General features: G+C 41.1%; 1 protein-coding gene across 1 annotated transcript in view; it reads right to left on the minus strand.

Annotated features, from left to right (window-relative positions):
- Positions 1 to 26,312, minus strand: part of Mipep (mitochondrial intermediate peptidase) — a 112,258-nt gene that overhangs the window by 37,650 nt on the left and 48,296 nt on the right. The window contains exons 8-9 of the mRNA XM_013013248.1: positions 12,111 to 12,185; positions 9,451 to 9,570 (exon numbers count right to left, since the gene is read on the minus strand). Coding sequence (XP_012868702.1) covers positions 9,451 to 9,570; positions 12,111 to 12,185 — 195 coding nt within the window. The remainder of the gene's footprint in view (positions 1 to 9,450; positions 9,571 to 12,110; positions 12,186 to 26,312) is intronic.

Here is a 26,312-nt window from a genome sequence, read left to right on the forward strand (position 1 = left end):
GGAACCTGTTCTTGCTGCTCCCACCAATCATCCAGGCAACTGCTGCAATTCTTTGCACATACATTTATGATTCCCAACCTCACTCCAGTTCCATGGCACTTACTAACTAGCACCAATAATGGACCCAACACCTCTACTTACTATGTGCATGCTGGGTTCAGCATAATTTGGTCCTTCCACAGCTCTATGGGTTGGATATCACCACTGACTCAGTTTGACCACTAGATCCCAGAGCTTCCACTCCCCCTTCACCTTACTGCTGGGTCTTCCATTATCTAATACCCTGTCACCACCAGAGTGTTTATACACCCACTGGTTGGGAACTGATGGTTGGAAAGTCAGTCCTGAAAACCACTGAAAATACTATTTGCCAATCACTAAAGTAAACAAAAGTGCTTAAATACACCAGAAGTGCTAGCCTTGAGCAACAAAGCTCAGAGGCAGCACTCAGGCCCTAAATCCAAGCGCAGAAATGGTGTGTACATGTGCATACTTGTGCTCACACACTCTCACAAACATACACACAATTCACAGGACCATTATTCAAAAGAGCCATTCTGGAGGTGGTTCAAATGTTTCTCCAAAAAAAAGAAAAACAATAAAAAAATGTTTCTCCATATTACAGTCAATAAAACAGTATACTAGAAATGGAGTGCTTTATCCATGAAACATGCCAAGACACGAACAGATCTCACAGGCATGTTTTATGAAAGAAGATAAGTACAAAAGACTTATCTATACTATATGGGCACACTTGAAGTCCAAAAATCTTATGAAGAAAGTATATTGACTGAGAGGCGTGCAGAGGTCCCTGAGCTTCTAGAAAGCTAGACCTTTATCTGATGGTAACTGGACAGGAAAATACATTTCCCAATATTCATATGACTAGACATAGGATTTGTGTACTTTATGGTAAGCTAGGATGAAAAGCTAGAATCTGGGTACCAGTAGCTCACACTGTTTTAGTTTAGTTTAGTTTTGTTTCGGTCATGCAGGCTGAACTCTGGGCCTGGGCGCTGTCCCTCAGCTCTACAGCTCTACAGCTCAAGGCTAGAGTCCTACCAGGTGAGCCACAGCACCACCTCTGGCTTTTTCTACTTATGTGGTGCTGAGGAATAGAACCCAGGGCCTCATGTATGAGAAGCAAGCACTCTACCACTGAGCCAACTTCCCAATCCAGTACCTCACACCTTTAATCCTAGCTACTGAAGAGGCTGAGGCATAATGATTGAGGTTTGAAGCTAGCCCAGGCAGAAAAGTCAGTGAGACTCCAATTAACCACTAGAAAGCCAGAAACAGAGCTGCAACTCAAGTGGTAGAACATCAATGATTGAGTGGAAAAAGCTAAGCAACAGTAATCAGACTGTAAACTGAAGCCCCGATATACACATATTTACGTGTATGCACACGCATGAACACACTCACGGAAAAAAACTTCAATCAATATTTATTAGAAAAAATTCCAGTAGGTATTTACTGGGTACTTCCCATGACAAGTTAACTGTCAGGGACTCTGAAAAGCCAATAAGCAAATCAGAAACGGGCCTTGCTTTTCTGTAAATCTCCATCCACTGCAATGGAGCAAAGTGACAGAGAAACCCAGAGCTGAGGGATAGACTGGCCAGGTCTGGAGAAGTGACGTTTCAAACAGAGGCAAAGAGAGCAAGAAGGGACAGCAGGATGAGACTGGAGTGGGCATGGAGCAAGCAGAATAGACAAAGGGAGGTCTTTGGCATTTAACTTGAGAGCTGTGGACCACAGAAAGGCTACAGGGGAGGGCATCCTATCTGTACTCAGAAAAGGCCTCGCTGGTGACTGTGTGGCTGTGCTCTCTGGGAGGACCATCCCTAACAGTGCAGAGGAAGGCAGAAATTGCAACATGGGGGGAAGGTTATGAGAGACACGGGCTTCATGTCATCTCTAAATTGGTGTCTGCCAGCAAATGGCAACCCAGGCAGGTTGCTCTCCAGAAAAGGATGGAGCATTAGGAGAGACTGTACAGTGTTTAAGTTCTTGATCATGTGCACATATTACTCACTCAAAATCAGCTAAATTTAAGACACTCTTGAAACCATAAGAGGATATTCTTAGGAAAGGAACACAAAGCTTCAATGTCTATGGACCTATGATCATACAAAGTATTCTTTGTTAAAATGAACTCCAGGAAATGGAAACAAGAGGTTTTTTTTCTTTGTGCTGTTTTGTTTTCTTTTCTTTTTGTCTTGTTTGTTTATTTATTTGTCTTGGGAAGGCTAAAAAGGGGGCACAGAAATGGATAATGTATGCAGCAGTGGTACTCATTTGATACTATGTTGAAAATGAACTATACAACTTGTGGATGGGGATGCGAGAGAAAAACTGGGCGAGAATGAGGGAAGGGATGACACTGTCCAAAAAGAAATGTACTCATTATTTGACTTATGTAACTGTAACCCTCCTGTACATCACTTTTATAATTAAAAAAAAAAAGAAAACTCAACCCCCACACCATCACCCCCAAATTAAGACACTCAACTGGAACCTTCCCTGGAATGCTAACGTTGCCCTGAGGAAGATCCTGCTGGTGACACAAGAAGCCTCTAACATCCATCACTCTACTAGGAACAGGCCCTTGTGTCCTGCTCACATTCTTATGGGTGAGAATATGATCCAACTTAAGGACAATCTCCAAAGAAAAGGCTTCTGGAAATGTAAACAGCCTGAACCTAAAAGATGCTGGCATCATTTTAAATTACAAGTGATTACCTGGTAATGAAAGACCTTTTTTTTTATGCCAGTACTAAGACTTGAACTCAGGACCTGGGTACTCTCCCTTAGTTTTTACACTCAAGGCAGGTATTCTATTACTTGAGTCATACTTCCACTTCTGGCTTTTAGATGGTTAACTGGAAATGAGTTTCACAGACTTTTCTTACAGGTTGGCTTCAAATTGTGCTCTTCAGATCTCAGATTTCTAAATTGCTGGGAAAGGACTTTTAATATTCTGAATTTTTAGCTAATTATATGTAGTCCATGTCAAGTTTCAGAGCAAAAAAAAATAGTGCAAAGAAAGATAAAATGAAAGCTGATGACATGGTTCAAAAGACTGTATTAAAAAAAAAAAACCTGGGCAGTCACATACTTTCCTTATGTTTTAAATTGATGAAATGTAGAGTTGCAGCTGTCCCATAAATGGAAACCATAGAAATTTTTAGAAAGTGAGTCAATTGTGAGATTAAAGTTTCAATTTATAACACTTCTGTGTTTTAGTTACAAAGTCATAAATAAATCTAGCCTGACAGGAAGAAGGTAAATATTTTCTCTGTTGTTTATGCAGCCAGAGAGGAAAGGAATTCAAGATGCAATTAACCACTTAGGTGTTTCTAGATAGGCACCAGATGGTCTTTTTATTTAAGATAAAAAAAAATAAAGATTGTTCTCTTTAATCTAGCATTTGCTTAGCAACATCAAATACTCCAAGTTAGCTCACCCCAGGTGGCACCAGGCCCTCCTGGAGGAGATTTTCCATTCATAGGAGAGCTGGGGAACAGGAAAGGAGGGCACAGAACTTGAGGGCACAGAACTGCTTGGGGGAGGAGGTGATAGAGGAGGGCTAAGCATATTTACCCAATAGTTAAACTGAACTCTCTGGAAAGGGAAGAGTGACCTTTAACTATTGTGGCATTTGTCCTGTTATTCAAAAGACTATGCATTCTTCTGTACAATAAAGAGGCCTATGTTTCTAAAATCAGAATTGGAACAAGATCCGGCAAAAGCTGAAAGACTGCCTGTGTGATCTGAATTTCTCTTTATCAGCCTCATTTCAAATCATTTCCTAGTTTCATCAATTATTCTATAATTAACCATTTTAAAATGAGATGTTTATTTCTATATCAGATCAATAAGAAGTAATGCAATTTCATATTAATAACTGAACTAAAAACATGACATTGGGGAGGGGGGGTCTGGAGATATGGCTCAGTGGTAGAGATCTAGCCTAACATGTATGAGGCCTGAGGGTGGATCTCTGGCACTACATACATACATAAATATATACACATACAAAGATACATACATATATGCACACAGTGAGACTGCCTATGAAAAGGCTTATGCATTTAGAATTAAACTACAAAAATTTTAATATGCTTGAATGTACAGTATCATGTTCTGCTCTTTTCTATTATTTTGATGTTACATTGGAGTGGCTTGAAGCATGGTTTATAGAACATTTTTTTTTGAATGTGTGTTCTGAGTTCCCAAATAGCACACCTATAAATAAATGCATTATTTTCATGTATTTCTTTCTCTCTAAATACATATTATATATAGGTATAGTAAGGTTCCCATGTATATGTATAAACACACACACAAACACATACACACAAACACACACACACATACACACACATGCCAAAAAAAAAGCTCTTTAAAACTGACCAGAAATAGAATAGGAAACAAACTAATAACCAAGCATGGTGGGGCATACCTGCAACTCCAACATTCAAGAGGCTAAGGCAAGAGGATTAGCAGTTCAGCCCTCAGTCACAGAGTAAGATTCTACCTCAAAAATAAACTCTGATGATGATAACTTAAATTTTTAATATCCAACTTGTGTTTAACCATATTATTGTCTTATGGTGAGTACTTTTTTCTTCTTAGACTATTAAAAAGTAACACAAAGCTGAGTGCCAGTGGTTCATGCCTGTAATCCTAGCTACTCAGGAGACTGAGATATGAAGATCATGGTTTGAAGCCAGCATAGGCAGAAAAGTCCATGAGACTCATCTCCAATTAATTACCAAAGGGCTGGAAGTAGAGCTGTGGCTCAAGGTAGAGCACGAGCCTTGAGCAAAAAGGCTCAGGGTCAGCACCCAGGCCCTGAGTTCAAGTCCCAGGATGGGCACAATAAAAAGAAAGAAACAAAAAGCTAAATTAAAAACAATTATACAACTCTACACAGCCTTTCTCTGCCCTCAATCACTATGCTGAGTTCCTCTCCCACCCCACCTGTCTTTGTGGTTAGGAGTGTAGTCTGAAAGGATGCACAGACCTCAGAAAGAACTGGCTTTTCCAGTGGTTGTACTCTACCTCCCAAGTGGCTGATGACAGGTTCTTTCCTTTGCAGGTAGAACCATGGCCACAGCAACAGTAGCTTAGAAAACTGCCCCACAGAATTGAGCAGTTTCCACATGGGAAGCCCTTGAATTACACAAAAGCTAGGGGAGGAGTACATCTCTGAATGTGCTGTTTGGGAACTCAGAGCACATGTTCTATAAACTACGCTTCAAGCCACCATGATCTTAAAATAATAGAAATAAGCAGAGTATAATATCGCTGCGAAGCAGAAAAGAAAAATAAAATGTCTTAAATTTTGTTTTCCCCTTTTTCCTTGTCATTATCTATAGGTTATTACCTATTTATTTACTATCATTTTTATAATTATTAAGTAGTTGTACAAAGGGGATACAAATCTGTAAGTTAGGTTCTGAGTGCAATGCTTCTTCATTACTGTCACCCCTTCTTTCATTTTCCTCCACTTTCCCCTTCCCATGCTACCCTCAAGTTATACAGTTCATTTTTTATATAATGCACAGTGAACATAATCACTGCATTTGCTTACCCTTCTTCCCCCCTCCCTGTGCCCGCCTTTTCCTAACCCATTTTCTGGTATTCCTAAGTATACCCTCCTTTAGTCAGTTTGAGTGTAAATGCACTGAGCTCTGTATATGTTATCATGCCAGATGTATTTTAGATCTAGCTTCTACATATGAGAGAAAACATGCACTGTTTGTCTCTCTGAGCCTGACTGACTTCACTGAACATGACTTCTTCTAGGTTCAGAACAAATGGACCTAGAATATTTTTCTTCTGATTTTTGAGCAATGATTATTTTGATGAGATCACCCATGCTGCCTGGGCCACTGGGAGTCCTTTGACAGACATCTGTGGACCCCTGGTGCTGTTTCCCAGATTCTCCTTGTCTGACTGTGTAAACTTGCCCTGCTAAGTGATATCCAGTCCCACAGCTTGTCTTCTCTTTCTAGGAGGAAACTCCCACATTTTGAGTTCTTGCCTTGGCCCGTGTTCTGGGCTTCATCTTTACACCCACAAAGCAGCTACCCCTGCTGGACTCCAGGCTTTACAAATGGCTGCCCCAAGGCCTAGAGATGGCCTCATTGGAGCAGCTGTGGTGTTCTCCCTTTGCTTTGAATACCCTCTCTGGAAATTCAGAGCACCAAACATCAGATCCGTCTGATCTAACTGAACCTCTACCCTCTCTCTTATTCTGACCAGCCATCCTTTTCCTTTGTTCAATATCCCAGTGTCACAGGATGCTATGCCCTGAGGTGCCAAGGTTCCCGGATGCTTACTGATGCTGACAACAAGCTGGTATGGTCGCTGCAGAGGGAGAACAAGCCTGCAGGCTTTGACTTCATACACAAAGGACACCTCTTATCATACATGGTTTGACTAAGGAGGGTCCCTCTGGAAATTAACAACTGGGGTTGTCAAATATGCTCTGTACTAGCTGCCTTATAAAACAGAATGTTTAAATGTTCTCAGCTTTCTACTCCAGTCCATCTGCTCACAGCCCAGAACAATTAGATGGATTCAAAAAATATTCTGCTTAAAATGGCATGTTTGAGGGGGCAGCAGATGTAATGACACATCAGCCAATACACATGTATCCTCAAAATGGATCCACAAGAAGATTGCTCTTTTTCACTCATGTTACATGGAAACACCAGACCACACACAGTACACAGGAGGCATTCATGTGTAACATACAAAAAAAGTGTAACATACAAGTACGGACCATACCAATGATTAAAAATAATTCATGACGTGGGGGGGATGAGGGGGTGATGGGAAGGGATGGGAAGGGGAAACAAAGGAGGAGGCAACAATGCTTGATAAGAAATGTACTCATTATCTTGCCCATGTAATTGTAACCCCTCTGTACGTATTTTCACAATAAAAAAAAATTCATGTCACTGGACACCAGTGGCTCATGCCTATAATCCTAGCTACTTAGGAGGCTGAGATCTCAGAACTTCAGTTTGAAGCCAGCTTGGGCAGACAGGTTTGTGTGATTCTTATCTCCAATTAGTGACCAAAAAGCTAGAAGCTGAGCTGTGGTTTAAGTGGTAGAACATCAGTCTTGAGTAGAAAAGCTCAGGGCAGTGCCCAGGCTCTAAGTTCAAACCCCTGTACTGGCACACAAAAATTAATAATTCATGTTATCTTTAATAATATAAATACAACAGAAGTAATGAGTAAATACATAAATTGAGATTCAGAAATACTGTAGTCTTCTTTATATAACAAACAAAAATATGCTTACTCTTTGGTGGGTCTGATTAAATTTAGCACAATTTTTAGCTGTATGTGTGTGTGTGTGTGTGTTTGTGTGTGTTTACATGCTTCCATGTTCTCATACTGGGGCTTGAACTCTCACTTGGCTCTTTAGCTCAAGGCTGGCAATCTACCACTCTACTAGTACAAATTTATTTCCAGCTTTTTGATGGCTAATTGGAAATAAGAGTCTCGGACTTCCCTGCCCGGGCTGGCTGTGAACAGGATCATCAGATCTCAGCCTCTAGAGTAGCTAGCATTATAAGTGTGAGCCCCTGCATCCAGCAAAGCTATTTTTTTTGGCCAGTCCTGGGGCTTGAACTCAGGGTCCTGGCACTGTCCCTGAGCTTCTTTTTTACTCAAGGCTAGCACTCTACCACTTGAGCAACACTTGAGCAATAGTACCACTTCTGGCTTTTCAGTTTATGTGGTACTGAGGAATCAAAACCAGGGCTTCATACATGCTAGGCGAGCACTCAACCACTGAGCCACGTTCCCAGCCCAGCAAAGCTATTTTTAATATAACAACAAGGTATGCTACACAGAAGATGATACCTAATGTGAAACATGTCCAATGTATATTGCTATGTGTTAAGATTTGGTAGAAATCAGTGTGTAGCAGCAGCCTGGGTAATGAAAGGCACATGTTGAAGTGGTAAAGCATCAGATGCATCTGCTTGCTTCCCTAGGTGGCCCACAGCCCAAAAAGATAAGCAGGCAGGCAGTGTTTGGCTTAAAGAGACCACCACCCAATCTCAGGCAAACCAGGACAATGAGATGCTTTCTTGAACCAGTACTAACACCATGTCTCTAACAGGACAGCTGTTGAATACAGAGATACAACCTAAAAGGAGTGTATACTACTCACAAGAAATCTGTCTTCTGCTTTTTTTTCTTGCTGGTGTTTGTTCGGACAAGTACAAGGTCTAAATACCAACCTATTTTCAGTCACTGCTTTTCTGAAATAACTCTTTCCCTTTCATCCTGAGCAACTTCTGAGCCACCGCAATGGTGAGCATTAAGTTAGAAACTGGGAGAAAAGACAATTCCCACAGACATATTATTATGATATTTTCATGGAAAGGCTTACGTGCTCAAACTCTCATCTGTGTGCATTACTGTTTTCAGTCTGGGGTCAGGAAAGGACAGAGAGTGTCGCCCTGACCAATTTATGCGGAGGAGGAAAGGGATAGTGGGAGAACACCAAAGAAGGGGGTAATAATGCTCATCAAGAAATGTACTCATTACCTTACTCATGTAACTCCATATAGCATCTTTATAATAAAATAAAATTAAAAAAAGATTTATGCAGAGAACATGGCTGCCCAAGTAGAGCTAGGCAGGAGACACCCTCCCCCCAAACAGAGACAGCACCAACCTCTTCAGAAACAAGTCCCACCAGAGGCAGGTAGGTGTTCACCTCTTGTACTCCACAAACACCCATTAGGATGAGAGGGAGGGTCCACGGATAATGGCAGACTGCCTTCCCCAGCAGCTGTGCCAACCTGCACTCCATGCAGAGGGGAAGAGGCTGGAGCCTCTCAGCCTTACCAATGTCTGTTCCTTTCAACTGGCTCATGCTGGGCCAAATTGGTGACAGAATGCTGAAGTTCTGAATTCAAATCCCAGTGTCCTCCTCCACCCTCCCACCTGCTCCCCCCACCTTAAAAAATACTAAGTCCAATTGCCTTTATGCTATTGTATCTTTTGTGCCCATACTGGAACTTGAACTCAGGGCCTCATGCCATCACTTGGCTGGTGGTCCAGTACCAGAGCCACATCTCTACTTCTGGATTTTTGCTGGTTAACTGGAGATAAGGGTCTCTTAGATATATCTACCCTGGCTGACTTCAAACCATAAGCCTCAGATTTCAGCCACCCAAGTAGCTAGGATTATAGATGTGAGCCACCAGTGCCCATCCATCCAATGACCTTCTGAACACCCACTTTCCTAGGAATCATGAAAGAAACTGTGGAAGGGAGGCAGGTACATTAAATGAGCCAAGTAATGTGGATGAATTGCAAATCTTCCACACGGAAGGTGATTTTAGCCTGCAGAAACACTAGCGGAGCTGTTCAATGGCACCCCACAGGACTGAATGTGAGACTTACAGTGTGTGGAACGTAGGGGAGGCCGTAAAATCGCTCCTGTGTGTCTTTAAGAATGTCTGTGGTTGACTTCCTCAGGGGGTGCCTGCCATGGTAGATTTGGTCCAGCGTGGCATAGAAGACCTGCACAGATGAAAACATCTATTTAGCATTAGTAGTCCATTCTTATAGGTAACACTGGTCCAACAAAGATGTACCAGAGTGACAGCTGAAAACACTCACAAATATAAATGTATCTGATATATTTACATAATACCAAGATACTGAAGATCATGGTAAAGATAAAAAGTAATGTTCAGCCTTCTCATGATTAAGGACATGGTGGAGTTTTGAATCTTATAGTAAGGTTCTCTTTATGTACAATATAGCAAGTTAAGTTTGTGACCCCAAAACTAGAATTTTTGCCAAAATTAAATAGTCAGAAATATTAAAAAAAAAAAAAGAAAGAGAGAGAGAGAAAGTTCTAAGTTGTAAGCCTCTGGATAATCATATAGTTTTTGGTTTCTTCCTAGTATCCTGAGAGATATGAGATGGTTAGAATGCATGAAAGAACCTACCTAGTGTTGGGGAAAGGGAGAAAGGAACAGCAGTATAGCATCTGGTAAGTACAGATGTTACCAAGAATTCCAGGTGGCTGTTGGAAAGTTGGAAGCAAGGACCCCCACACCTGTGTCTCCAACTACAAAGGAACAGCTGCCATATGGGGTGAGGGACCTGCAGGGAAGGACCAGCCACCTCTAGACAGAGGAGAGGCCAATGAAATCTAACAGGAGAATAAAGGGTCAAAGAAAGTTTGACCATGAATCTGCGGCCTACACAGTACTGAGAACTAAGTTTTGCACAGGATACCTTGAGGAAAGATAATATGCTTTTTTTCTCCTCAAAATTTGAATTGTATTACTGATACAGGGTGGAATTTACCTGACAGAACAAAGTCAACATGCCTTATTTAAAGCAAAAATTGGAAAAAAAAAAAAAAGGACATGCACTCATGCCTCTGATATGTATCTTTCTACTTCAGAAATGGAATTTGCAGAGAATGTGCAGCTGTTGACTTGAAAGACTAAGGATTAGTTTGGATAAAAGAAAAAATTTAAATGAACTGTGGCTTCTGGCTTCACATAGATATAAAATTATGGCTCTAAATTAGAGAGCCAAGTTTAAACTTTTCCTCAAAAAAGACAGACATGTCCCTAAACATAAATAGTGTGTTCTTCTAAGTGGTAATCTAAATATGTAGCTAAATACATATTTCTTCCAATTCTATGTTGTATAATGAGTAACAATGCCTAAAGATAACTGGAGAAGCCAAAGTTGCTCATCTGCATTTTACCTATACTCTACCACCGTAAAGTATTAGGTATTGGAGCTCATCATTCCAATCTGAACTATACAATCTAGCAACAAGTCAGACTTCAAGAGCTTCAATTTTAAAAATGATAAAAAAAAACACAGCATGATTTCTTTTAATACAAGGAGAGAGAAAAGTAATGTGTATTTAATTTATGTTTATCTGCTGATGTCAAACAATTCTCAAGCCACCAATATAATTTCCCATCCAGTGGGTTATGCATTTCTACGACCAATACAGAGCCAGTGTTTTTAAAACAATGCATGGTAAAATGCCACATCACAATTCCTAAAATGCCTTTCTACCTCTTAGGAAAGCTGAGGCAACCCACTTCCTTTCCAGCCTTGTTAATCTCCACAGTATAGCCCCAGTGGGATGGCAGGGCACAAGCCCTATCCTGGCATAAGACCTGCACTCTTTGGCTTATTCATTTAAGAGGGTAAGAGGGGAAAAAAATGTCTTCTCATTTTAAAAGGAAATCAGTAGAACAACTTCAAAGAGAAAGTCTCAACATAAACTCCTACAAGGAGGTCCTTCTACTACTAATAACAGTAAAACAGGACCTTTGCACTGGGTATGATAGCTGTAATCCTAGCCCTCAGGAGACAGACAGGAAAGACCTGAATTCAAGGCCAGCCTAGGTCACATATTGAGACATTGAATTCTCAAGGAACCAAAAAAAGTAAAAAAGATCTTTGGCACCATTGGCTCGCGCCTATAATCCTAGTTACTAAGGAGGCTGAGATCTGAGGACCATGGTTCAAAGCCAGCCAGAGCAGAAAAATCTGTGAGACTCTTATCTCCAATTAACTATCAGAAAACCAGAAGTGGCGCTGTTGCTCAAGTGGTAGAGTACTTACCTTGAGCTGAAGAGTACAGGGTCAGCGCCCAAGCCCAGAGTTCAAGACCCACAACCAACCAAAAAAACAAACAAAAAAACAAAAAACAAAAAAACCCAAGATCTTTGGCAAGTAATGCTCATTTTAAAGGCTATTCTATTGAACTGATCAATTTACAAATCAATTATAAATTATGGTTTTGTCCATACAGTGGATTTTTCCAGCATCTGAGCCCCCACGTGTGGGGGCTCTTGGATTTGTCTGCCCAGACTGGTTTCAAACTGTGATCCTCTTATCTCAGCCCCCTGTGCAGCTAGGATTAAGGAATGGGCCACAGGTACCTGATTTTTGCTATGTTCTTTGAAGTCAGATGCAAGATGTTTCAGCAGCACAATTACAGTCACAAATGAGCAGCCTTGGCAAGGATTTAGGTGGATGATGAAGGAAACCCGAGCCTGGAGGAGAGCACATACCTGAAGTTGCATTTCTGCAGCAGCACACACCTTCTTAGACTCACAGAGACGGGACACCATGTGCTTTGGCAGTGGCTTCATAAAACATAAGGACACAGATGTGAGTAAGCTAAGCCTGCTGGTAAGCCAGGCACTAGTACACTGTGAATCAGGAGATTTAAAAATAACATCACATGGAGAAAATGAGTAACAAAATCTGCTTAGACTTTACAAATAATAATTACTTTCAAATATTTCACTTAACAAGACAACATGGATTTAGTTTTAACTGCATTTAGTTTTAACAGGTTCTAACTATCCAGGCGGAATATGCAGATGAGGGGGGGAAAAATCAGGGTTTCAGGACACAAGGGGCTGGCACTGATCTTTAACCTTTATTTAAAACCCCAAAGCAGACACTTTGCCTGTCCCTTTGTTCCAGGGAATGTTGGATCAAGTGTGCTCTTAACTTATAAACCCACAATAAGGGATGATAAGACTAAGAGATTAAAATGTCAAGAACTGAAGGGTAATCCAGGTGGATTTTAAAGCTCAGTTGGAATGAAGTTATGTGCTCCCTGTGTAATTTAAATTCCAGGCTGCCTGAATGTTTTTATTTCTTTTAAATATTCCATAAAACTTGCTTTAAAAACAAAACAAAACAAAAAGAACTGACTTGATGACCTGACTGTTGGCATGCTAACAAACTGTGGGTTCTTAATTTTCCAACCTGAAAGAACTATAGAGCTTGGCTGGACATGACTCAACGTCTCTGCTGATGTAAGGCTTTCTCTATTTGACTAATAATTAGGCCAAAACCTACAATATACACACCCTCATGGAAATAACCTAACAATGGAGGTGAAGATACTTTGCTTCATTTTTTTTTTTTTTTGGTCAGTTGTGAGGCTTGAACTCTGGGCCTGGCCTCTGTCCCTGAGCTCTTCAGCTCAAGGCTAGTGCTCGACCACTTGAGCCGCAGAGCCCCTTCTGGCCTTTTCAGTTAGGTGGAGCTGAGAAATTGAACCCAGGGCCTCATGCATGTGAGGCAAGCACTCTACCAACTGAGTCACCTTCCCACCCCACTGTGCTTCATCTTTAAGGATCATTACTATTGATATTTACAACTCTACTTACAATCTAAATTACTCTAAAAGGCCTTAAAGAGAAACACATTTACAAGAGACATTGGTGATGACTGGATCATCAATTTGTATATATTATGGCCCATGGGCAAGAATATGGGCCCACATTCATTATTTGTACATCTCTGGGGCCCAGAACAGAGCTTCTGGGCCTCTGTGAGAATTTGCTGAAGATTCTTGAAAAAATACAAGAATTGTTGTAAATGAGTTGGGGGGGGGGGACGCTTGTGTCTATGTGTGTGTGTGTGTGCACACTGGTATTGGAGCTTGAACCCAGGGCCTCTTGCTCTTGCTCAACCTTTTCCCTCAAGAGGCTAGTGCACTGCCACTTGAGCCATGCCAGTTCCAGTTTCAGCTTTTTGCTGGTTACATGGAAATAAGAGTCTCATAGACTTACCTGCTGGGGCTGGCTTCTAGCCATTATCCTCAGACCTTAGCCTCCTGAGTAGCTAGCATTACAGGAGTGTGCCATTATCCTGCCCAGCTCTGACTCACTTCTTAAGTGAAGGACTGACTACAGTACACCAGGATTTGATGATAACTCAGACAAAGATCTGCAGCCTATTCTTTTCTCTTTACAGCTTGTCTATAAGAAAGCAAACTAGGGCTGGGTGTGATGATACATGCCTGTAATACCAGCACTTGGGAAGCTGAAGCAAGAAGCTGTTGAGTTCCAGGCTAGCTTGTACTATATAGCAAGATCTCATCTTAAAATAGATAAGCAAAATAAAATAGAGGAAGAAAAGAACAAGGGGGGAGAGGAGACAAAAGGTGAGAAAAGGAAGAACAGGCAGGGAGGACACCAGGAGAAAAGGTGATTTTAGATTTGATACAGACTGATACATGTTGTACAGGCCATGGGCCTGGAGCTCTCTACAGAAAAGCATTTATCTATATGATAGAAAGAAAAGTGTCCTCAAATGGAAATTTAAAAAAAAAATTGTATTGGTACTAGGGCTTGAACTCAGGGTCTGGACACCATCCCTAGCTTTTTGGCTCAAGGCTGGCACTCTACCACTTACTTGAGCCAAGCTCCACTTCTGGATTTTTTTTTTTTTTTTTGGATTCTGGGGCCTGAACTCTGGGCCTGGGTGCTGTCCCTCAGCTCTTCAGCTCAAGGCTAGCACTCTACCACTTGAGCCACAATACCACTTCTGGCTTTCATGATTATGTGGTATTGAGGAATTGAACCCCTGGCTTCATGCATGCAAGGCAAGCACTCTACCACTGAGCTACCTTCCCAGCCTACTTCTCAATTTTTTTGATGGTTAGTTGGAGGTAAGAGTCTCACAGACTTTACTGCATATATAGGCTTCAAACCATGATCCTCACGTCTCAGCCTCCTGAGTAGCTAGGATTACAGGTGTGAGCCACCAGCACCCACCTCAGAATTTTTTCTTATAAGTTTGATGAAGTTGCACTTACTAACACACTGCAGCAAAATGTTCAGGCTTATTTCAACCTTCGTATTTTAACTTATGTTAAAATTTTAACCTATGTTGACAAGCTATTTAAGAGATATTTCATACTTTGTAAAGTTTTAACAATCTTACTTTCACAACACAAAACATGAATAACATTTTTTTCCTTCAACAAACATGAAGCCTTCTGTGAAGCCTCCCTATACTAGGCACCAGGGACAAAGTGGTGGCACAGTCAGCTGGGTATCCAAGCGTTTCTCCATGTGAGCACCAACTTGAATCCTGCCTATCACGAGTGCCAGGAAGCGAGGCACTGCAGGGCAATACCAGGACCATGAAGGTTTACTGGGGAAACAAGGTAGACAAACCGTGAACAGGAACAAGAGTTACCTAGGTAAGAAGGGAAATGGAGGGAGATGAACTCAGGCAGGAGAAACAGCAGGTGCAGAGGGCATAAACCAGCAGGTTGCTATGGGCCCAGGGTGGGGAGAGCAAGAGCCAGGAAAGAGGAAAGAGAAAAGGTTGTGCCTGACAAGGATAGCAAACTCAACCACCAGGCCCCCCACTCCCCCCCACCCCCCCCATCAGTCAGGCTCCACCCCTCCTCCAAGGTCAGGCCCCACCCCTTGTGAAGCAGCTGGGGAGTTTGAAATACAAATGTCACAGTGTATAAAGAAAAGCCCCCCTGGCTTTGTTCATTAGCCCATTTTCAGCATCCTCAGAAAAGGTCTCCGATGAGGATGGAGGAGCAAGGTTCCCACCAACCCAGGGGGAACTGGGGGACTGTGCTTTGCTCTGCCTCCAGCTGCTGGGGCCTGGCAGTGGCTAGGAAGCAGCAGTGGGAAGGTGGTGAGGGAGAAATGTTTCTCTGTGGTTAAGAAATGCAAAGATGATTTAAAGGTAACTGCTGAAGAAGAAGGACCATGGAGGGGCAAAACCTCAAGATGCAGAAGCGACCAGGAGAAAAAGGGGGACGGGGATAACTGAGAAGCAGGGAGGGGAGGCTACACAAATCACAGGAGAAAGGACAGCTTAGTTAGAAGCATGGGTGGGAAGGGCTCCAACAAGGTCCCCTCTGATGGGCTCTCCCTGAGCTTAGAGAGGAAATAGGGGGTGGAGGTGGTTAACAAGATGAGATAAGATCAGAGGTGGATGGTATCCTGGACAGAAGTAGAAGGATCCACAGAGAGGCACCTTGCTGCAGTAAGGAGCCTGTGGTGGGGAGAGCAGGAGAGAGTGGGGAGGACAGGCAGACCAGCTGTCCCAACTCCAGCCACTGACAGGCCTTGCCAGAGGCTCAGCTCTCTTTTCTGTAGACAATACCCAGAAATGCCAGTTTTAGCCCAGAAAGCCAAATACAACACTCTCCTTCCTGTTTATTTAGAGGCCAATATCCTCAGGATTCAAACCTATACAGGAAAGGGAACATTCCAGAGCAAAGTCAGTGAAGTGAATTTTAGTTCTGTACTTTATTAGGTTTTCAACAGCACAAAAGAATGAAGAGAAAAAGAGTAGGTAAGACAAGGATAATCGAAAAAAGAAGTCTCTCAAAACTGATGGATGGGGGGATGGGGTGGCTCAGGTACTCAGCAAGCATGAGATCCTGAATATAAACCCTACCACCACACAAATATATGGATATAAAATGTGTTGTGCAAACAGTGAATGTCTTATGAGAAGCAGTCAGAAGTTCAGGGGTACTTTGTGGGGTTCCTATCAAAGGAGGGGCTTATATAAGAGGACCCCAGTAAGTGAACTCATTCTTGACACACACAAAAAAAAAAGAGAGAGAGAGAACTTGAAACCCAGATATGCAGGCAGCCACATTCCAAAGCCACCCTAACTGGAAAACGTCCAGAGACAGCAAAGTGACGATCACATTTTCTTGCTGCTGCTTTGATTTTTACTAGTTCAGACTTTAGGAGATCCTGCAAAGAGCACCTGGTCAACACCTGCAGACACTGGATCAACCCAGACCCTAACCCCAAATCAGACCCAGATGATGATTCTGGTCCTTTATATGGAGAGACAAGTAGGTCACTCCTGGCAGCCCAGACCAGGTCAGAAAGTATCCAGACACTGCTCAGACTCCTCCATGTCAATCCCAGTTGCTAACTGTGGTGGACCCCCAGTGGACTGAGCTCACCCCACTGAAGACAAAGCTATGTCAGGCTACAGCAGCAGCTGAAGAATCAGTATGTGCTTTAGCTACCTTGGATGACAAGATGGCTGTGTTCATTTCATCTGTGATAAATGAACCACTGCCATGTACCCATATGGTCTTGTTCACAGCAGCTGAGACAGACCCAGCCTCACAAGAGTCATCATCTGAACAGCCATAACATGAAAGCATAGTTCTGCATCTTGCTGTGCATCTGCCCACGGCATATTATGAAGACATCACTACGTCGGTGTCAGATGATAAAGAGCACAAGGTGCAGTCGATGTATCTCTTGATGTGCCTCTGCCGGCAACACGTGAAGAACAACCACCTCCACTTTCAGTGGCAGCAGAAGAGCCATAACACAGGGCATTAGGAGGATTTCTTGTCCATGGCATCTGAGGCAGAGTCTCCTGAAGCTGTGTCAGAAGATGAAGAACCATGACAAGGTGCAGCTGATGTGAATCTGTTTATGGTACCAGACACACACTCTATTCCACCAGAGGAAGAAGAAGAAAAGCCATCCTAAGGGAAAGCACTTGGGCAGCAGCAGATGTCTCTGACCACCACTTGTGAAGAAAATCCTCTTCTACCAGTAGCTGTTGTCTAAAGAGACAGTCCACATTACAGCTGACCTCAATCTCAAAGATGTCCGGGTCACTTAGGACAAATGGACCTCTAATTTCTGACTGTCCTTGCTGCTCTAGAGATCTAGTAGGCTCACAGACTTTGTCTGATATCAACCCACCTTTACCTGCAGAGAGCAACTTAGCTCCAGCAGATAAATTCCAGTTTAATTGCAATTTAAGACCGAGAACCTAACTTTGGATGTGGAGGCAGACATGTAGAAACTCCTAAGCTCCACTGAGCATCAGCTCAAGCACTTAAGAGAAGTCCTTTCCCTCCCCTTTGAAGCTCTCTGCTGTTTTTTCTTTTTTCTATATGTAATTCTTACCATTGATTTTAATTAATGTTTACTGTTTATTCAAAAAATTTAAATATTTCCCTTTTAACCTTCAAACACTGTTGGTAGGAATGTAAATTAGTGCAACCACTGTGGAAATCATTGTGGAGCTTCCTCCAAAAACATAGACTTCCTCTATGACCTGCCATACTACTACTAGGTATGTAGCTGAAGGAAATTAAATCAACATACCACAAAGACTACTGCATACCTATGTCTACTGCACAGTTTACAATCACCAAACAGTGGAATCAGTTGAGATAATAACAGATAAAGATGTGGAGTAAACAAATACACACAGACAGATACATAGACAGGAAGATATGTTAAACTTCAAATTGGAGAAATGTCTTCTGGCCGCTATTTATTTGCTTCTGTAAATAGCACTTTACCAATGTCATGAAAACCAATACTGAAAACAATCCAGTAAGTTCTGAAAGTAGAACTATAGAATAGAACAGGCATTGTATTTTTGTCTCCTAAACCTAGGGCTCTTCCATCTAATGCAGTCAAACAGAATGAACACTTGGAGCCATACGTAACCTTATAATAACTTCCATGACATTGAAAAGTGACCTAAGTCTGGTGTGGTTAAGGCAATCACGTTCTCACAGTATAAGCAAATGCATGTTGACCAGTATCTACTTCAAGCTCCCTAATTTCCAAGCTAGAAAATTCTTCCCCTACTGATCTCTGGGTGTAGTGACAGGTAGCGTCTTAGTTTTTCTTAGACTCCATTCACTGCTATACTACTGGCATGTGGAGAATGTGCTACAGAAGACATGTCAGGGCTTTGAGCACCCCCCCTGACCTTAGGGCAGTGGATGCTGTCATCCAGTTCATACAGAAATCCTACTTATTCCATGGACCTTCTTAGACCTACTGGAGAACCCACACCTGTCTAAACACAAAACTCCATCACTGTAAGACTCACCATAGCAGAAAGGAAAGAAGTTTTTAAGCCAATCTCTTAACAAGTGTCCTTAATAATATTTCTTAAAATAGCAAAGACCTTGTTACTTTAAAATATACTATTGAATGAAACAGACTTTTATTTTTTTTCAGTTCCTTCAGTTTCAGAGAAGAAAAGGAAAAGGTTTAAACACATATTTCCTCTACAGTTTAAAAAGTCTCAAACTGAGGACTGGGAAGGTGGCTCAGTGGCAGAGTGCTTGCCTTGCATGCCTGAAGCCCTGGGTTCGATTCCTCAGCACCACATAAGCAGAAAAAGCTGGAAGTGGTGCTGTGGCTCAAGTAGTAGAGTGCTAGCCTTGAGCTGAAGATCTGAGGGACGGCACCAGGCCCAGAGGTCAGGCCCCACAACGGACAAAAAAGTCTCAAACTGAATTCAGGGAAGCTCAGTCCCACTGCTCTGAATGTAGATCTAGATCTAGATCTCCTATCCAGAATTCCGTAGTCCAGAAAGGACTAAAGACCTGAAGGCTTTGCACAAATTTGACACAAATTTGATAGTAAAATGATCCAGATAAATATGAGGGTTGTAAAGTACATCTTAAAATATTTATCTCACTGCATTAGTTAAAGGGTACTTGTCAGAACCCACTTTATAAATTCAAAATCAACAGCATTACAATGATTTTAATTTCTAACATGTAGAAAATCCAAACAGCAAATCTCCATGTTTTAGGCCAAGAACTGAAATGGTAAAAATTTCCACTTCCTACTTAAAAAGAAAGGAAATAGACAATAAAAATTGTCAAAGCATTTGGTGGGTATCTATCTCTTTTTGGAGAACCAGGAGCTTGTAGGTAATTATGTATGACAAATGTCTTCTATACTTTTTAGTTGTGTATCTACAGTACCCAGGTAAGCCCACTGCCTGGCCCTTGCTGGTGCAAGCTGCTCATATTTCCTGCCAGTGTCCTGCCATGAGGTAGAAGGTACAGCAGTAAAATCAGGCCTAGTGCCTAGCTTGTTGGAAGAGTTGCTAAACAAAAACCAAAACCAAAAATAAAAACATAGCCATGTGTTGGTGGCTCATGCCTATAATCCAAGCTACTCTGGAGGCTGAGATCTGAATATCATGGTTCAAGGCCAGTCTGAACAGGATAAGTCCATGAGTCTTATCTGAGCATTCAGAAATTGGGGGCGGGGGTTAAAATATTTGTTTTCAGGCTCAAAAGTTATGAGTGCTTTCTTTTCATTTGCATCCTTAGCTCCAAAACACTAGTCCACTTTCCCAGAATTCAGGGGAAAATATTTGATCTGCGATTGTGGACAGCCAGAGGGGCAGGGACTACCCTAGATATTAAAATGAACACAGGAGTCATTTGTGACAGAAAAAGCTGTCCATTTCTCTTTGTTGGCTCATCTGTCCTTTTGGGAACTTGGGGGGATTAAAATATTTGTTTTAAGGCCCCCAAGTTTTGAGTGCTCTATCTTGACGTTTGCATCCTGAGCTCCAAACAATCGTCAGCTCTCCCAGAATTTGGGAGAAAAAAATCAGACCTGTGGCTGGGGCCAGAAGACTCCCAGACTTACTGGTGACATAGGGAGCCTACTGGTGAGGCCGGCTGGTAAGAGCTTGGGCAGGAAGGAGCCTGGGGCTGTGAGCTAGGGGTGTAGTGTGTCCTCACTGCCTCAGAGGTTTCACTGGGCTGCTCTGCCCTGCTCTAGAAACCCCCACGGTGCCACTCAGCCAGCACCAACCACTCTTCCCCTGAAAAGCAACAAGTTCTGCCAATGCTAACCTACGTTGCAAATGTTCTCGATTTACAGCAGAAAGAGCAGCCCTTCAACAAAGCCTTTCCAATCTACAATCTGTACAAATACCAGTGCAGTTAAGTATCAGAGACTACATTTACAAACTACTCTGAACATGATTTGAGAGCATGAGTTTATCTCAAAGCAAATTTTTTGTGTATATGAGCCAGTACTGGGAATGGAACTCAGGTCCTTGGCATTGTCCCTTAGCTCAAGGCCGGCAGGCACTGTACCATTTAAGCCACACCTTCACTTCTGGCTCTGTTGGTAAATTAACAAGAGATAAGCTAAATAAGTTAAAAAATAAGTTAAATTGATAAATGAAGAGATAACTTTCCTGCATGGGCTGGCTTCGAACCACGATCCTCAGATTTCAACCTTTCAAATAGCTGGGATTAAAGGCATGAGCCAGCTCAAAGTAGTATTTATTAAATGAACTTTAGACTTCAGGCGCTGGAAGCTATTCTTCAGGTTTCTTTTACAAACATGCTGCTAGCAGATTGGGGCAATGTGAAACTCTACAATGTTCTGAAACTGGTTTAAAACTGGCTGTGTATTGACTGAAAGCAGGCTTTGCCTTAGGAGAAAAAAAGATTGAAGAGTTGGAGCTGCACCCAGCAGCCCTCCAAGATCAAGGCTGCTGCTCTGGGCTGGGAGATATAATCATGACTGCCAGGGATCATCCTCCCAGCCCTGAGGGAGAAATAAAGCAATGGAGGAATTTAAGAGACACGGACTGCTTACCTGCCTTAAAGGCAGCCTCCCTATTCACCCTGGGTGTACAGCTTTGCTATGCACTGACTCCCAGTACTCCCACATGCTTTCTATTCCAATGTCACAACACAAATATGCACCTCCCAAAAAAAAAGGAAGACTAAAAAATTAACCCTCTTCTCATGTGAAAAAAGTAAAGTCTGGTTTCTAGTTCAATTTCATGCCTACACACGAATTATATATGAACAATACTGAACCAAGTCCATGGAGCACAGAGCAAGTAGAGACTGGCATCTAGCTTCTTGGAAAGACAAGATGTTGGCCCTGTTCCACAGCCACTAACTCTATCTGTTTTAAGCAGAGCCCAGGGCGGTTTCATACATGTTAAAGTCTGAGGTTGCCCTGACTTACAGAAAACAGAACCATCACCATGACTTGAACAGCAATGGAGAGCAAGATGAGATGTCAGTCTAACAAGCAGACAAATCTAGCACAGGAGGTAGCACAGTGGAGAAGGCAAGTCTGGACCTGATGGAGGTCCAGGGGCTTAGATTTCCTGCCGATTCTCATTTGCAAGAGAAGTCTCCCAGATCCTGTTTTATTCATTTGTGGAATGAGCATAAAAACACCTCTGGAGCCAAGACAGCATAAAAATTCCACAAGGTAATAATTCAATCAGCTTGTGACACGGATCTACACGGGAGCCGCACGTCGCCACAGTCAATAATAAATACTAAATATTTTGGGGGCTCTGTCTTGTGGCTCTGACTATCCCCAGTCAGCACTGCTGGCTTGGTGTGATCCCCATCACGGCTTAGGCAATGGAGCACATGGTCACTCCTCCAGTCATCACTAATATACTCACTCCGTTGATGGGGCATAGTCTATACTTTCCTAACTCAGCCAGGAGAGAAAGCTGATGACTTTGGTTTGGAGATAAACGAAACTCTAATGTTAATTAACCATATATATATATATATATATTTCATATATATATATGCACATATATATATAAAACACACTAAAATAACTCTCCCATTATACAATGCAGCACAATCACTGGATGCTGGCAGCTCACACCTGAAATATTAGCTACTCAGGAGGCAGAGATCTGAGGATCAAGGTTCAAAGCCAGCACAGACAAGAAAATCCCCAATACTCTTTTTCCCATTAACCAAAACAACAGCAACAACAATAACAACAAAACAAAAAAAACCACAGAAGCAGAGGTGTGGCTCAAGTAGCATAGTGCCAACCTTGGGTGAAAAAACTAAAGAACAATGCCTAGGTCCTTAGTTTAAGCCCCAGCGTTAAAAAAAAAAAGAGGGGAGGATATCAAAAACTATAAATAAATGTAAGGTCCTAGATGGTAGCCAGCTGGCAGATGATAAAGGAGCTTGCAAGATATACAAAGGTGGAATGAAAACTGTTACTTCTATAACATCCAGGTACATGAGGCGAATTTATTGACTTGGCAAGGACTTGTTGTTCCTCCATACAATAAAGTGGCCTTCAGAATCAAAATAAACTTTTCAGCAGAGTATCAATTCAATTCACTGAAGATCTTGCTGGGTGCTGGTGGCTCATACCTGTTATCCTAGCTACTCAGGAGGCTGAAATCTGAAGACTGCAGTTCAAAGCTCACCAAAACAGGAAAGTCTATAAGACTCTTATCTCCAATTAACTACTAAAAAGACAACTTGAGCTCTGGCTCAAGTTGTAAAGCCCTAGCCCTGAACTGAAAAAAACGAAGGGACAGTACCCAGACCTTGAGTTCAAGCCCCAGTACCAACACACACACATACACACAGACATATATACACAAATAAATATAAATATAAATAAGATATAAAGATGTTTCACATCAATATTGATGAAGAGGGCAGGTCTGTCTGATATCATTAGTGTTGAGAACCAGAAAAGCCAGCAACTAAGATTAACTAAGTAACCCAGTCCTTCGTGGCACTGGTGAACAACCCCCCCACCCCCCATCCAACCTAGCAGAAAACTCTAAAAACCACAAAAAGTTCTGTAAGAACACTGAAGACTTTATTAAAGAATATGGGGAAAAATGACCCATGTACTAAAAGCTGCCATGAATGATTCCAACAAATGTTAGCAGAGACCCTGAGCATTGCATTGAGGCTCCACAAAGTGGATTCTGTGTAAAATTAACATGTGCCAAGATCTGGTATGATGTTTACTAAGGCTATACTTTACTCAATCAAAAGTGGTCTGGGTAATCTTTAAAAAAGGATTAAAATTTTCATGTTTTACACACACACACACACACACACACACACATCATTTGGAATCATTTGGATTCATTTGGAATCATTTGAATTCTCTCAATATTTAGCCATGAGCTTAATTCATAACCATGTAATCTCACAAGCCTTCCAGTTCTTTCCTGTCTCATAATCTCATAATCTAATTTAAATAACATTATAACAAAAGTCTGACAACAGATTTTAGAGCCAAGCCACTATGATAAAATACCTTGATTTATTGATAACTACTTGGAAAATTTATGATTGAAGCAGCATAAATGTGAAAAGTAGAATTGAAAGGTTAACTTAACTGACTTGGATGAAATCCCAGACCCAACATTTACCAAATACACAATCTACTCAAGCACGGATGGAAAATATTGTGAAAACACTGTTGACACAGCAGGCTATAACAAACATCAACAAACTGCAAAGATCAAAACCAGACAGACAAGATGAGTAGATATCAATAACAAAGCCCTATGAAGGTTTAAAAGTTTTAAAGTACATTTCTAAATAAGCCATTGGTCAAAAAAGAAATTGCAATTTGTTCTAAAACTCCATACTGTTTGAAAACTGCTATACAATGCAGCTCAAAAGTTACATCATGAAATTTAAAGTTGACAGAACTACATTTTAAATTTGTATGTTAAAGAAGATTTAAGAATTAGCTGTGTGTCTACCTTGAGAAAGGTGGGTCAAGGAAGAAAAAAAAAGCTAATAGCAAAGCAGTATGAAGGTTCCTCAAAAGACTACACATAGAGATTCTGTATAACCAAGCAATTCTACTCCTGGGCATTTATCCAATAGAACACAAAAAGGCCAAACTAAAGCTACCAGCACAACCATATTCATTGCAGCATTACTTACTATAGCCAAGAGATGGAATCAGCTCAGTCACTCCTCAGTGAATGAATAGATCAAGAATATGTGGTATATATACACAATGCAATTCTACTTATCCAAAAGAATGATACTGTAACATTCGTAAGGAAATAGGAAGACTTGGAAAAAATTATATTAAGTGAAGTAAGCCAAACCCAGAAAAACATAGGTTGCATGTTTTTCCTCATTTGTGGTAGCTAGAACATGCCTATAAATCTATAAGTAAACACACTGAATGGAAAACAAAAACAAAAACAAAAAAAACCCCACTGGGACGTGATAAATCACACAAGTCTCTAGGCATTCACACACAGTGAGACCAAAGGAGGATATTCTTAGGAGAGGATCACAAAGGTGCAATATCTATGAGCATCTGATCATATAAAATAGTATTTATTGAAAAAAAACTCTAAGAAATGGAAACAGGATTTTTCTTAGTTGCTGCTTTTGTTTTCTTTTTCTTTTGGCTTGTTTGTTCATTGATCTGTCTTTAGAAGGATAAGGAGAGGTACAAAAATGGAAAAAGGGTGAATAAATGCAGCAGTTGTACTCACTAGACACTATGTTGAAAATCAACTATACAACTTGTAGGTGGGGATGTAGGTACATTTTCTACAACTTGTAGGAAAAAACTGAGAGAGAGCAAGAGGGAAGAGGAAATGTACTCTTTATCTGACTTATATAACTGTAACCCTGCTGTACATTACCTTTATAATAATAAAAAAAGTATGAAGAAAAAATCGTATTTTTTAAAAAGGCATAACCACTGATAAACTAAAACAAAGTAGAGAGGGTACCAGTTAGCATTACTTCTTTACACAAACAGGAAAAAAGACAAACTTCCTTGATGCTAGATAAAGGGAAAAGGTTTTAAAAGGCAATTACGAGGACTGAGATCACAGGACAATTTTAGGTCATAATTACACATATAAGCAGAATTTGAAAGATAAAAGACTGCTATAAATAATTTTATGGCAATAAACTTTTAAAACTTAAGAACTTGGATTAAATGAATAATCTCTAGAAAATAACCATTTAGCAATACTTATATGAAAAGAAGGCCCAAGACTTGGATGACTATTAAAGAACTAGTCATTTTTTAAAAATCTTCCCACAACCAGGTGCCAATGGCTCACACCTGTAACCCTACCTACGCAACCCAAGCAGAGGAACTCATCTCCAATTAACCAGCAAATATCTGGAAGTGGAGCTGTGGCTCGGGTGATAGAGTGCCATCATTGAGTGAAAGAGCTAAGGCACGGCAATAAGGCCCTGAATTTAAATCCCTCTACTCAACAGCTTCTACAATAGAAGAGCTTCTAGAAAGTGAAGTGCTGGCACACTGGCATCTGCACACACACACACACACACACAGAAACTCCCCACAGAGAAAATAACAAACTGTGAAAGGTTTTATAGAATCTTGACAGACTTGGTTATAATTTTTTTTAATTGCAGAAGAGAACACATACCAACTCTTTTTGAAATGGTATATATTTAATACCAATAAAGAAAAAGAGGACAAAAAATCATTACTTAACTCTCACAAACACAAAAGGCTTATATATAAAATATTAGCCAATAGAAGTTAACTGTATAATAAAAATTCAGGGCCAAGGTGTTTTATCCTGGAATTCAAACATGTTAATATTTAATACTTAACATCCACTGTATTAATAAATTAATGAAAAAAGAAATCTAGTGCCTCAAAATATGGAAGAAAGAAATCTGATTAAAAAATGATATTAAAGAAAAACCTTACAAACTGAAAATAGGAAGGAGTTTTCTTTTCCTAGTATTTCCACCAAGTCTATAACAAATATTTTTCCTTTAAAAAATAAAGATGGATGCCGGGCGCTGGTGGCTCACGCCTGTAATCCTAGCTACTCAGGAGGCTGAGATCTGAGGATCGCGGTTCAAAGCCAGCCCGGGCAGGAGA

Source organism: Dipodomys ordii, unplaced genomic scaffold (genome assembly GCF_000151885.1).
Source record: "Dipodomys ordii isolate 6190 unplaced genomic scaffold, Dord_2.0 Scaffold1, whole genome shotgun sequence".
Classification (NCBI taxonomy): Eukaryota; Metazoa; Chordata; class Mammalia; order Rodentia; family Heteromyidae; genus Dipodomys; species Dipodomys ordii.